General features: G+C 38.2%; 1 protein-coding gene across 3 annotated transcripts in view; it reads right to left on the bottom strand.

The window, feature by feature from the left end:
* Positions 1-13,777, bottom strand: part of SUCLG2 (succinate-CoA ligase GDP-forming subunit beta) — a 329,175-nt gene that overhangs the window by 138,422 nt on the left and 176,976 nt on the right. For all 3 annotated transcript variants that reach the window (XM_007535147.3, XM_060202910.1, XM_060202911.1), the window contains 2 exons: positions 12,649-12,738; positions 3,734-3,830 (listed from right to left, as the gene is read on the bottom strand). In XM_007535147.3, the coding sequence (XP_007535209.2) occupies positions 3,734-3,830; positions 12,649-12,738 (187 nt within the window). The remainder of the gene's footprint in view (positions 1-3,733; positions 3,831-12,648; positions 12,739-13,777) is intronic.

The raw sequence follows: 13,777 nt of genomic DNA, 5'->3' as shown, positions 1-13,777 counted from the left end.
GGCATCCCTAGTTTCTAATGATTGGAAGCATTTAGCAACTTCTTCCACTTCCCCAGTATCTTCCACTTCCCCAGTATCTTCCACTTCCCCACTTCCACTTCTCCAGTATCTTCCACTTCCCCAGGATTTTCTAACAGAAACTAGGTCACAAAGGTTTTCTGCTATTAATTTCAATTATAATCCTAATTAAAAATCAATAAAGTAGGGAACCAGGAGGTAGTTCCTCTGCTAGAGAGCACATGTCAACACATGGCAGTGGCTATGGTGATACTTCACAAGTGGTGGAGTGGTGAAACAGTATCTGCCTTTCGAAGTCTCTACCTATTACTCTCTAAAACTGTGTGTGTGTGGGGGGGAGAGTACCTTCTTCTTCTAGCGTTTGCCCGGGGAGTACCTAGAACAATACGATTGTGCAGGTACAGAGTCCCAGAAAAAAGCCTGGTGACAAATAAATAAATAAATATGTAAGTAACTTACATCATTTAGTCTTGCCCAAGGGTACAGCATATCACTTATAAGCACGAGGTCTTGAGTTCAAGTCCTAGAACTACTTACTATGTCAGGGTAATACTTTTGTTCTTTCTACCTCTCCCTTTCTTATGAATAAATATATCTCTATATCACATGTGTCAGTAGCATCAAATTATGTTTTTGTGGGGGAGGAGATAGCATAATGGCTATACAAAAAGACTCTCATGCCAGAAGCTCTGAGATCCAAGGTTCAATCCCCAATGCTACCTTAAGCCAGAAGGAAGCTTTACAAGTAGTGAAGAAGAAAGTCTCTCCTTTTTTTCCCTATCTCCCACTCTCCTCTTAATTTCTCCCTGCCATATCAAAAAAAAAAAAAAAAAAGAAGGAAGGAAGGAAGAAAGAAGAGAGGAGAGAATATGGTCAGTCACCAGGAGTGGTGGATTTCTTATGCAGGCACCAGGCCACATGATAACCCTGGTAGCAAAAAAAAAAAAAAAAAAAAAACTACTATAAAAGGCTATATATTTTCCAATGGCTGGTTAATTTATAGATATTAACAATACTACTATGATATAAATGACTGTATTTATAACATTAAAAAGATTGCTTTGGGCAGTTATGACAATGATGCAAATCAATTTGTACATATGGTCATTAATCACTGTTTCTTAATTGGGCTTAATTTGACTACTACTCTAATTAGAGTTATAAACCAACACTCATTTAATTGTGATTATAATTCAACAGCTGAACTTTTATAATGTGATGAGCAAATTAATAGCTGAAGATAATTCTACTCTTAAAATATAAGACTTATATTTTAATGGACTGTATGCAAGAAATGTAATTCATAATAATTTCTTCTAAGTAATTGTTAAAAAGTAAAAGTTTATCCTTGTTTCCTGGAAGATGGATTCATAGAACATGTTTATAGTTCCTCTCCACTCTATATGAAATACTGATGACTTTACAGGCCAACACTATAAAAAAAAAAAAAAATGTAGTTTGCTTACAAATGACCTACCGTAGATTTGTATCTGGTGGTCCCCTTGTGAAAAGCCATAGGGCACATTCTGTTCCATGACTTCCTAAAACAAGAGCTTTTGCCAGTTCTCATCTGAAATAAACATACTTATCTTTCCTGGGCCATTCTTGTACTACCTGAGGACAGGAACACTCTTCTCTTTGTTTCCCCCCAACCAGGGTTACTGCTGGATCTCAGTGCATACATGATACCATTACTCCCAGCAAACATTTCTCCCTTTGATACAGGATGAGAGGGGCTGAGTGGTGGTGAGCCTTGCACATGCTACAATCCGCAAGGGCTCAAGTTCAAGTCTTGGGTGCCCACTTGCAGAGTGAAAGCTTCACAAGTGGTGAGGCAGTGCTGCACACCTGCTCTTTGTCTCTCTCCCTCTGTATCTCTCCCTTCCTGCTCAATTCTGGCTGTCTCTGCAATAAATAAAGATAATGAAAAGTTAAAAGATACAGGGTGAGAGACAGAGAGGGGAGTGAGAAAGGGCTACATTACAGCACGACTCTACTGTTGAAACTTCCTCAATGCAGGCACTGCCATGTGGTGGCCTGAGGCTCAAACTTGGGTGCCTGCATGTAGCAACACATGCACTCTACTGAGGGAGCCACCGGCTGACTCCCAGGAACAATAATTGTATGAATGATAAAACTGGCAAATTTTGTCTTTAACTATATGAGTATATATACACCAGTTAAATAATTTTGATAACTGTCTTACAAGATAGGTAGAGATTTTACAACACTTCTGTATTAAATATCTGGTGTGTCCAGCTCTCTGACTGAAACACAGGAGGTGAAGAATTTGAACATAGACCTCATCGAGACTAAAGAACATATTTTAGATTTTCTTTGTCTGAGTTGTATATAGTCTCTGAAATACACTAAGAGAAAGAAAAATAAAGCAATGTGGGGGCCTAAAACACAGTTGAATTTGCACATAATAGTTTAGATCATTTGCCAAATTACTATTAACAAGCTAGGGAGCATGTAAGAAAGAAGTTAAGACATAACAAAAATGAAAAAGTTTACAGAATCACAATCTGGTACCATTTTCCTTTTTACCTGACATGCATCATACATACACACACACACACTATATATATATATATATATATATATATATATATATATATGTATATATATATATAACTATATATATTACTATATATAATTACAAAAACTTCTGCTATCAGAGTAAAAAGAACTTTATGGGGTGGTGAAATAATTCCATTTCGAGACTATGCTATATTGGGATATGAGCAAAACAGATTTGAGCCTAGGCCCCATTTCAAGTGAAGTTTTAGTGCTGTGGTCTCTTTCACTCTTGGTTGATCTCTCTCTCTCTCTCTCTCTCTCTCTCTCTCCCCCCCCCGCCCTCCTTCCTTTATCTACAAAATAAATATAAAATAAAGGGGCCCAGTGGTGGGGCATCTGGATCCATGAACACATTACAGGACACAAGGATCTGGGTTCAACCACCTGATCTCCACCAGCAAGGGGAAGCACTATGAGCTGTGAAGCTATACTGCAGGTGTCTCTCTCTCAGATTCTAACTCCCACATCCTTCTCAATTTCTCTGTCTCTACCGAAAGAATTTGCTGCTTATCCAATGTTTGCAAGATAACAGTGTAATGGCAGCAGATCCTAAGATATAAAACTATAGTTTATACTCTATGAAGAAATGATGGAAAGGAAAACTCTTCCCCCAGAAAAAAAAATGTCCCCTTCTCCCACCTAGAGTAGAAGTTCTACCCCCATTAAATTAAAAAGAAAAAAAAAAAAAAAAACTGATGGTGGCGCATCAGAGACCTCGTCAGGACAGACTTAGTCCAGCAGAGGACACAATGCCAATTTATAAAATTAAGGCAAACTAGAAAGCTTCAAAGAGTAAGACAGCCATGTTCATTATACTCAAGTGTGGTGGTTCCTGTTCCCAACAAAATCTTTGTCATAGTAGCAGCTGTGATGGGCCTAAAAATGAAGGGGTGGAGGTGGATGGATGTTTCTAAATAAAATAAGAAGTAGCTTCCTCCAAGTCTTGGCAGTTGGTTACAAATTTAAGTGCAGAAATGTTCAACTGTATCATGGGAACATTTAAAACTATGGCAGAAATTAAATTGCTTGAATTAATGCAAAGTGGCTGCTACAATTGTTAGTATAATCTAATTTATAGCTTGCACAAATAATTGCATACACTTGTTTTTTTTCCCTCTATTTATTTCTTTACCTTGTCCTTCTGGAGTTTCACCAAACGGATTCACTTCCACCTGAGTAGCATCAATTTTCAGGAATAGATTATACAACTTCTTAATTTGATCTGCAGCCTAAATGCAATCAAGTGAAATGAAATTACAAAAAAGCAGTAATAGAACATTTATTTTGCTGAATTAGTGAAATCTTAAAAATAGCAAGTGATGTCTTTATTTACAAAAAAGCAATAACAGAACATTTATTTTGCTGGATTAATTAAATCTTAAAAATAGCAAGTGATGTCTTTATTTTGAGTTAGGATTTCTAATGGGGAAAACAGAAAAAGCATAATTATAATATTTTCCACTGCTATTCATTAAAAACAATTGCTCAACTTTTCTCCAGACACCAGAAAAGACCATTATCAAGAAAACAAAAATATTTTTAGTATAGACTAAAGACAATGTTAATATTTTTGTAAATTATCATGTCCCCATTAGTCAAGTTATACAGCAGTAGAGGCTACAACCATTAAAACAAACAAGCTCTATTTAAGTAAAAGGTAAACATTAATTTGAGATTTTTACAATGACTGTTTTTTGGTTATTATGTTAAGATAAAAGTTATTATATTTATCAATCTAAACCTATAATCCAGGAATCAATCACTGGGTATCTAATGGAAAGTATTGCAAAAGAGGAAGATGAAAGAATAGAAAATTCAAACTGAAAACATTTTGACCCAAAATTATAATCTAGAAAGAGCATAATACTTAATGGCCAGAGCGCCGGCTCATCTGATAAGGTGAGTGACTTGCCATGTCTATGGTCTCAGTTAGAACTTCATCAATAGGGGTTGGGTAGTAGCACAGTGGGATAAGCCTATGTGGCGCAAAGCCCAAGGACACTTAAGGTTTGAGCACCCCTCGCCTCACCTGCAGGGGAGTTGCTTCACAGGCCACAGGCGGTGAAACAGGTCTGCCTGCGGGTGTATATCTTTCTCTCCCCCTCTGTCTTCCCCTTCTCTCTCCATTTCTCTCTGTCCTATCCAACAACGATGACATCAATAACAACAATAATAATGACCACAACAATGGTAAAACAATCAGGGTAACAAAAGGGAAAAAATGGCCTCCAGGAGCAGTGGATTCGGAGCCCTGGCAATAACCCTGAAGGCAAAAAAACAAAAGAACTTCATTAACATAGGGTAGGTGCTAATGCACTAGAGGACACTCTGGTATTATCTTCCTCACCATAAAATGAAAAAGGAGCTCAAAATAATATGTGTGTCTGTGTGTGTTGCCCCAGCTATACAGAAAATAAAAATCAAATAAAAATCAAATCTAGGTGTTGGATGATGGTGCCTGGTTGAATGCACATGTTACAATGTGCAAGGATCCGGTTCAAGCACCTGCCCCCCAAGTGCATGGGGAAAGCTTTGTGCTGCAGGTGTCTCTTTGTCTCCCTCTCTATCATTCCCTCCCCTCTCAATTTCTGGCTATCTCTACCCAGTTAATTAACAGAGATAATAGGGAGTCGGTAGGTAGAGCAGCGGGTTAAGTGCATATGGCGCAAAGCGCAAGGACTGATGTAAGGATCCTGGTTCGAGCAGGGGAATCCCTTCACAAGCAGTGAAGCAGGTCTGCAAGGTGTCTTTCTCTCGCCCTCTCTGTCTTCCCCATCTCTCTCCATTTCCCTCTGTCCTATCCAACAACAACAACATCAATATACCAACAATAATAACTACAACAATAAAACAAGGGCAACAAAAGGAAATATTTTTTAAAAATTTAAAAAATAAAGATAATTGTAAAAAAAAATTAAAGTCTGTTCTTACTTCATTTTTAAAACTCTATTGGGAATTCATTCATTCTTCTCAATCAAGGTTTACTAATCATAACACATCAGCATTATGTGATCTAGGTCTAGAGAAAGACATTATAAAGCACCTCCAGGATAACACATGCCTAAATGAACACAGCCTATGGTGCAACAGCAAGATCAAAATTATGACTGAATGTATGGTAACAATCTTATTTGTCACTCGATCTTATTTCCTGGTTGTTTCTTCCTTGAGCACATTTGAACTTATTGTTGTAGCCCTGAACTGCCTTCAGAACTCTTTGTAATTTTGTCCCGTCATACTCTGTACATCAAGGGGACAGAAACTTAGCAGAATGAATATCCAAGGTTCCTAAACCAGATGGCTTCCAGTTAATTCAATGAAAAAGAGATGAGTAAAAAACAGGCAAGAGTCACATGGTGGGAGGAGATGGAAAACTGGGATATTTCTACTGCTCTTAGCCTTGGGCAGTATCAGCTTTGAGTTGGAGTAGCCAATAGCCATGCCTAGCAGGAACTCTTTGGAGACTTGGATGACATCTTCATCCATCTTGGACTGGACCAGACTCCACCATGCACTGCTTCACCACCTCTCAGAGGATGCTCCCATCCCGACCCCAGATGATCAGCACCTTATGTGGGTTGGGGTGGCAGTACAGGGCAATCATCTCCTGGTAGGGGAACTTGGCCCTCTCCCTGCACTGGATGATCACATCCATCAAGACTATAGCTCTTGATGTGATAAGGATAACCTGGTACTGCAAAGTACTGGTGGTGTGGTAGCTCCAGCAACAGTGCCTAATTCAACCACAGGCTGCATGTCACACAAAACCGTCCCTCCTCACAGATTGCTGTGGGGCCTCTGGCTACAGGGAATTCAGGGCTGGGCTTCATAGCAGACAGACCGTGCAGGGCACTGGCCCGGGACTGCAGGCTATACAGAGATGCAGAATGGGATAAGCTCTCTCCTTATTTTATTCACATTTTTTAATGGATTGCTTTTGGTGGTTGTTGTAGGATTTCCTTATACACTTTCAATTATGATTCTCTTTGCTATGTGTAATATCCAAATATCTTCTCCCAACAGTTTGGTAGCCCTTAATTCTCATGGATGGCACATCTGGTTGAGCGCATATGTTACAAAGCACAAGAACTCAGGTTTAAGCCTGTGGTCCCCACATGCATGGGGAAAGTTTCACAGGTGGTGAGGCAGTCCTGCAGGTGTCTATCTCCTCATTCCTCTCAATTTCTGGTTGTCTCTATCCAATGAATAAATATAATAATAAAAAGATTTTTAAAAATGTTTATTCTGACTAAACTGCACTGATTCACTCCTTCTTTAGTTTGCCTTGTCTTTGGCATTGAGTCTCCAAATACATTTTTGATGCTAGGTCATGAAATGCTTCACCTACATTTTCTTCTATCTGTTTTGTAGTTTCCAGTCTAATATAAAGGAAGTGTGTGTGTGTGTGTGTGTGTGTGTGTGTGTTTTCTTTTCTCTTGTGATAGCTGATTCATTTAGAACAACATCTTCAAAGCACATTCATACTACTGCATGTCAGAACCTCTTCCTTCCCACAGTAGAACAATTTTCCACTGTACAAGGACACATCTTTTTTCTCGTAGTCATCAGTGGATACCTGGACTGCTTAAAAGCTATCTAAAACATATACCATCCAAGCTTACCACATAGCCTGAATTTCCATTTTAATGCCATCATTATGACTGTAGTTCCCATGAATAATGGTTTTGTTTTACATGGCTCCATTTAACCACAGTTTGAAAATATTTACTATGGTAAGATATTCTGAGATAGAGACCACATTCAGATAACTTTTATTACAGTACAGTTGTCATTATTCTAGTTTATTAGTAGTAATAATTACTTCTGAACTTTCTGATTTATAAACTAACCTGTATAATATACATGTTACATACAGCTACAAATACAGAGTTTACACCATTTGCAAATGTACATGTTTCCATGCATGTAAATCTATGGTGCAGAAGCTTCACAAGCACTTCAATAGGTGTCTTTCCTTCTCTATTTCCCTCCTCCGTCTCAGTTTCTCTCTATCTACCCCCCATTCCCGCACTCTAAAATACAAGATTTAGTACTATCTACATTTATTGGAAATATAGACAAAATTCACTACCGTTTGTATTTATGTGAAGTTTGGAAAACACTCCAGTGGTTAAAAGGAAACTACTGAATACACTAACATAATACACAGGGGACATTCACTATTGTAATTTTTGTACAAAGAAGTATAAACATTTTATGAACTGAGCTGAAGCATGTTTGTTCTAGGATCTACACTGATAGGTGAGGGCTTTTTTTTTTTTTTTTTTTTAACCAGACCTCTGGCTTATTAGTGGTGTGTGGGGGGGGAATGCATTGGATTGACCTTCTCGTGGTGCATCCGGTGAGTACCCATTTATTGGGGAAACTGACGATCCTTCCTAGCCGACTGAATCCACATGGATCCCAGTCACTTTCAAAGCCAGCAACAAGCAGACATCAGGCTCAACCTGACGCTGTTGACTGGCTACGGAAGAAGGGCAAACGCTAGAAGAAGAAGTGGTATGTGGGGGATGCATTGGATCGACCTTCTCGTGGTGCATCCCGTGAGTACCCATTCATTGGGGAAACTGAGGATCCTTCCTAGCTGACTGAATCCACACGGATCCCAGTCACTTTCAAAGCCAGCAACAAGCAGCTCCTGACAGCTTTCAACCTGACGCTGTTGACTGGCTACGTAAGAAGGGCAAACGCTAGAAGAAGAAGAAGTGGTGTGGGGGACTGAAGCTGGGGCTTCAGAGCCTCAGGCATGAGAGCTTCCTTGCATAACAATTATACTATCTACCACTACCCTAGGGTCTACACTGGATAACCAATCTGGCTTGGAGACAGAATGTGACTTATTCTTATTTCAGTGGCTACAATCAGAATCATGATAAAAGGCAGACAAGTAAAATGGGTCTCTGACCAGCTGTAATAATAGGAAATGGCAGAACCAGTAGAAAGCTGAGGTTAGGGCCCTTGCTTTATAAATGCATTCAAATTTTAAAAACGAATTATACGTAAGTGATAGACAACATTCTACTGGCTAAATTACTATTCTCCAGCAAGCTCACTACTGTGACCTTACTCATTTCCAAACCATACTATATAGAAGATGTATGTACTTTCATTTTGCCACTAATTAATGCTATTTTAAGCGGATTGTTAAGCTGTTTCTAAAAATGCCTCAAGTCAAATAACTGTGTATACCTATTTGTGAAATCATGGCAAATCTATATTTTCAGTAATGTTTTGTAATATTAAAATTTTTATTTATTTCATGATTATCATTAATAGTTGCATCTCATTATTAGATCTAACCAAGGTTTAAGCCACTCTCAAAGGTAATAATGATTTTGAATTAACTTCATTCATAGGATCTCTTCATTGGTTTAGCCAAAAGGTACATGCTGATAATTCAAGGCAAGGCATTTATAGTTTCACAAATACATAATATAAATGATGATTAAGACATACTTGAGATATGTGGATTTTTTTTATCTTTTCTGTGGTTTTAGTTTTTTTTAACAAATTGGTATAAAGAATTTAAATCAGGAAACATAGTTGGTAGTTTAGATGCAGGGTAATAGTTATTTTCATTATGCAAAATAAGTATGAGACAGCAAAAATATTGATAATTTTACAAGATAATAATCTAATGTGCTGTTCATGCGTCTGTGAAGTAGGCATCTCCAGAATCCTAAACTACATATTCCAAAATTACATAGCTTTCAAAGCTACGTTGAATCTAAGGGTCCTCAGAGTCTATTCTCGCCTCAGTAAAGAATTACTAGCTGATGAAATATTTGAATGTTTTCTTAAGTGCCTCCTCTGCTCACTGTGTACTGGCTTTCTCGAGCATTGCATCAATCCCCATGGCTTGAAGAAACATCATAAAACAGAAATTCTCAAATCCTTAATTCCAGATCACTTACTTTCTGAGCTTCTGTGTCATCTGTTTTGCTTTATACTGAACAAATACATGGACAAATCTCCACACATCCACAACCAGGTGTCTCTTGACACTTACTGTTCCCTCTTCCTATACTCTCTACTGGCAGGGCTGTGACATCCCTGGAGAGAACAGCTATTTCTCATCATCTCTGCACTGTAGCATCCAGGGAAATGAGCAGTGTAAGGGCAGTGCTCCCTATAAATCTGCTGAGCAAATGCAGATTTAATGTTGACAATTAAAAATAAAAAGATGAAATAAACGATGCCTCCTTTTTCAATGTATTAAAAAAAAAATGACAACATAGTTACTAATAAGCCCTGAAACTGGCTTGCTCCTTACATAGGTAACTTGTTTAAGAAAATGACCATGTGAGAGCTTCCAATAACTCATAATTTCCTTAAAGCAGGAGGCATAGTTGACAGAGTAGGGTGACTGCCTTCCCATTCACAGAACCTGGGTTCGAGCCTTGGCAGTACATGTGATTGCCATTATGGCACTGGGGGATAACTCTGGTTCCACATGCTATCTACTTCTCTTCTTTCTAGCTGAATGAGGAAGATGAACAAAGAAAGTGACGTAAAGACTATACAAGACCCTATCTGTGCAAAATGCTACTACTAAGACAAATAATAATTATAATATGCACATGGGATATCTAGTGATATAATTCCATTGTCTTCTCTAACATTCTCTATTATGTTCATCTCTTGAGCGTTCAGATCATGTGGTGAGCAAATGTTGCCCACTTCAGACTTATTCTCTTGACAGTCACTGTTATCCTAGGAATCTCTTCAAAGTAGATTTACTAGATGGTTGCACTTCTCTTACTCACATATATGACAGATATTTCTCGAGCAGCTAATATATTTTCCAAACACCTCACTGGCAGTAGAGAAGGGAATAGGATAAAAGTGACTACAAATGATTAAGAAATATGAAAGTGCAAAGGGATATAATAAGATTATTGAACGCATCTTGAAGCTAACTGTAGGATAGCTAGAATACAATGACTATATGGGACAGTGGCTCTTAGTCATACCACTCCTATACAAGAAGCTCCTGTATGTCAAAAGAATGGCAGAAAGAATTAGTGACTTCATTCTCAGGTGGCAAAGCCAACCACTACAACCCTTTATCCAGGAATCATCTAATATCTTTCTGTCAGCAAGTCACTACCCTGCCTTCACAATGCCAATCTTCAAAATAATCACTCCCATTCATCTAATAGTCTACTGTAACCTGTTTCCTCTTCTTGACAACTGAGGTGTGTTCTCAGAGCCCTTCTTTCATTCCTTTATTCATTTCCAAGGGAGACTTATGCATTCTTAATTTAATCTTATTCTTAGAAGTCTTTTTCTGGGGATGAGAGAGATAGCTCACTTACTAGGATACCTGCCTTGTGATAGCCCAGAGAAGCTGGGGAGAGACACAACTGAAAGAAAAAGGACAGAAATAAGAGGGTACAAAATCCACTATCTTAGTGAAGGGTGACTGCCCAACTAAATTAAATTAATTTGTTTTTGGTTTTGTTTTTATTTAAGATAGAAACAGAGAGGCAGAGAGTGAAAGAAACCATAGTACCAAAGTTTCCTTCAAAATGCAATGGAGGTCAATCTCAAACATGGGTCAAACACATGGCAAAGCAGCACTCTACCAAACCTAGTGAAAGGAAATACTCTGTATCCACCCTAGAACCTTCAGAGAAGGGGCAGGCAGGCAGGCAGGGAGGCACGCGTGCACATGCGCGCGCGCACACACACACGCGCGCGCGCACACACACACACACACATGCATCTAGGCTTTTAGGATGGTTTCTCCCAGTAATGGAGGAGGAAAAATATAGTCAATATTTTTTTTTTATTTAGTTGTTGAGAGAAAAAAACTACTATATAGACACATAACTACAACTGCGGAATGGAATAAAAACAGTCCATAATTCTAATATTCAAGACAGAGTTTCTCACTAAACAACTTTGAAGGCACTTTATAAAATTTTTGTTTGTTTTTAATATTCTTATTATTATCTTTATTTAATGGATAGAGAGACAGCTGGAAATTGAGAAGAAATGGGATGTAGAGAGGATGGAAAACAGAGACACCTGCAGCACTACTTCAACAGTTGTGAAGCTTTCCCTCTGCAGGTGGAGACCAGGGGCTTAAACTCAGCTCCTTGAGCACTATAATATGTACATTCAACCAGGTATGCCACCACCTAGCCCCAGCATTTATTTGTTCCTATCTCTGAAGTCAATAAATAAAACTATTAATTTGGAATATTTCAAAGTTTCCTTCGAAGTAGCAACTTTCTGTCAGTATTCATCTGAAATGCTCACTAATTATGAAAAATAGCTATTAGTTAAGTATGTACACTATTATTATCTGACCAATTTTGGAAGGCCAATCAGCATTTTCAAACAACAGTAAACGCAGTCCTCACGGTAACCCTCAGACAAGATTCCACCACCCTCATTTCAGAGAAAAAGAAACTGAGGGAGCTGGGCAGTGGCACACCTAGTTAAGCATACATGAGTACTAAGTGCAGCAACCTGTACACAGATCCAGGTTCAATCCTCTGGCTCTCCACCTTCAGGAGGGAAGCTTCATAAATAAGCAGTGAAGCAGGTCTACAGGTGTCTATCTTTCCCTCTATCTCACTCTCCCCTCTCAATTTCTCTCTGTCCTGTCCAATAAAATGGAGGAATGACGCCCAGGAGCAGTGGATTCGTGGTGCAAGCACCAAGTGAAGCTGATATTGAAATGGGATGAGTCACAATGAGGCTAGATAGCAAGAACATGATTTAAACTCAGGACTATTTGAATCCAAAGTGTTTGCTTCTTTAAGTGAATGCCACGAGGGGGGGGAGGTGTCTACCTTAAAAAGTGTGTGTGTATCAGACACATACATATAAACATCCTCCTTAGGAACTTTAGGGAAATAGTTTTCTTTACAATAAGCAACAAGATGAAAATTGTTAAATATGTAATAGTGCCTCCTGACAGTCACATAAACTCTAGAGTTTAAAGTCATTAAACAAATTCCCAAACATTTTCTGGAGCAAGAGAAACACACTGGCCTCCAATTATTCGTGTACCTGGTTTTTCAAAGGCCCAACGAAGCCTAGATTCTCCGCCATCCGCTGAGCTTGGCTGTCCTTTATCCCTTCCATAATGTCAATTTGCTCCTAGTAAAAAAGGAATCAAATAAACAAAATTCAGGCAGTCAAGTGAGAAGATTTATAACATCAGAAGAAAATGCTTAGTACTTATTTGTGAGTGAGTAATTAAAGTGTGGCACCTTTCCAGAGTACTCTGAGCAGGGCTACTGCAGCTGCCTATAGGGTATGTTTTAATTAGCAGATCATGTATAAAACAGCCTTTCCAAAATCTATATAATTCTTCAGGGTGGCAAGCTGACAAGACAATTGGATGCCAGTTTTCACTTTTTAATTACCATGCAGATGGCATTGACGAATATTTAGTCAGTTAATTTTTATGACAACTTTTGGAAGACCTCCAAAGTAAGGTCTTTTCCTACTTAATATTGCTATTAAATTTAGAGCTTGTCACATATAGGTTAAATATTATCTTAGGTCTAAGTTGCTCAATGATAATAATTATTAAAAATTCAGTTGTTCAAAGTATCATTCTTAGAGGAATAGTATGATGGTTACACAATAAACTTTCATGCCTACGGCTCTATGGTCTCACCTAGCACCACCATAAGTCAGTACCCTACTATTTAAAATAATAATAATAATAATAATGATAATAATGTCACTACCCAAGAAACTGAGTTTTGACTTCTTAACAAATGGTATGGCTTCTTTTAAATCATGTTTTTGTGAAAATTAGATGGTATTATCGATAAGCAAACATGGAAAGACTCAAACTCCCACAGTATTTTATTTGAATGTATGATATTGGTACAAACATTTTAAATGCAGTCATCAAGGTACAAAACATGAGCAAAGAACTTCAAGCAATAAAATTCTCACTTTCTGAAGGTCAGCATCACTTTCTAAAAATATTCAATATTTGGAATTTGTAGTTCTAAAGACATGTGGAACAGAGTTAAATTTGAAAAAAAAAATGGAACTGTCATGGTTCTAATTGGTTAAATTGTTAGGGCAGGCTGGGTGGAAAGAAATGAAGGGAGGGGAAAAAAGCGAGAGGAAGGGAAGGAGGGAGGGAAGGAGGGAGGGAGAGAGAGGGTAGTGAAGA

Source organism: Erinaceus europaeus, chromosome 12, assembly GCF_950295315.1.
Source record: "Erinaceus europaeus chromosome 12, mEriEur2.1, whole genome shotgun sequence".
Lineage (NCBI taxonomy): Eukaryota > Metazoa > Chordata > Mammalia > Eulipotyphla > Erinaceidae > Erinaceus > Erinaceus europaeus.
This window is presented reverse-complemented; position numbering and strand designations above follow the sequence as displayed.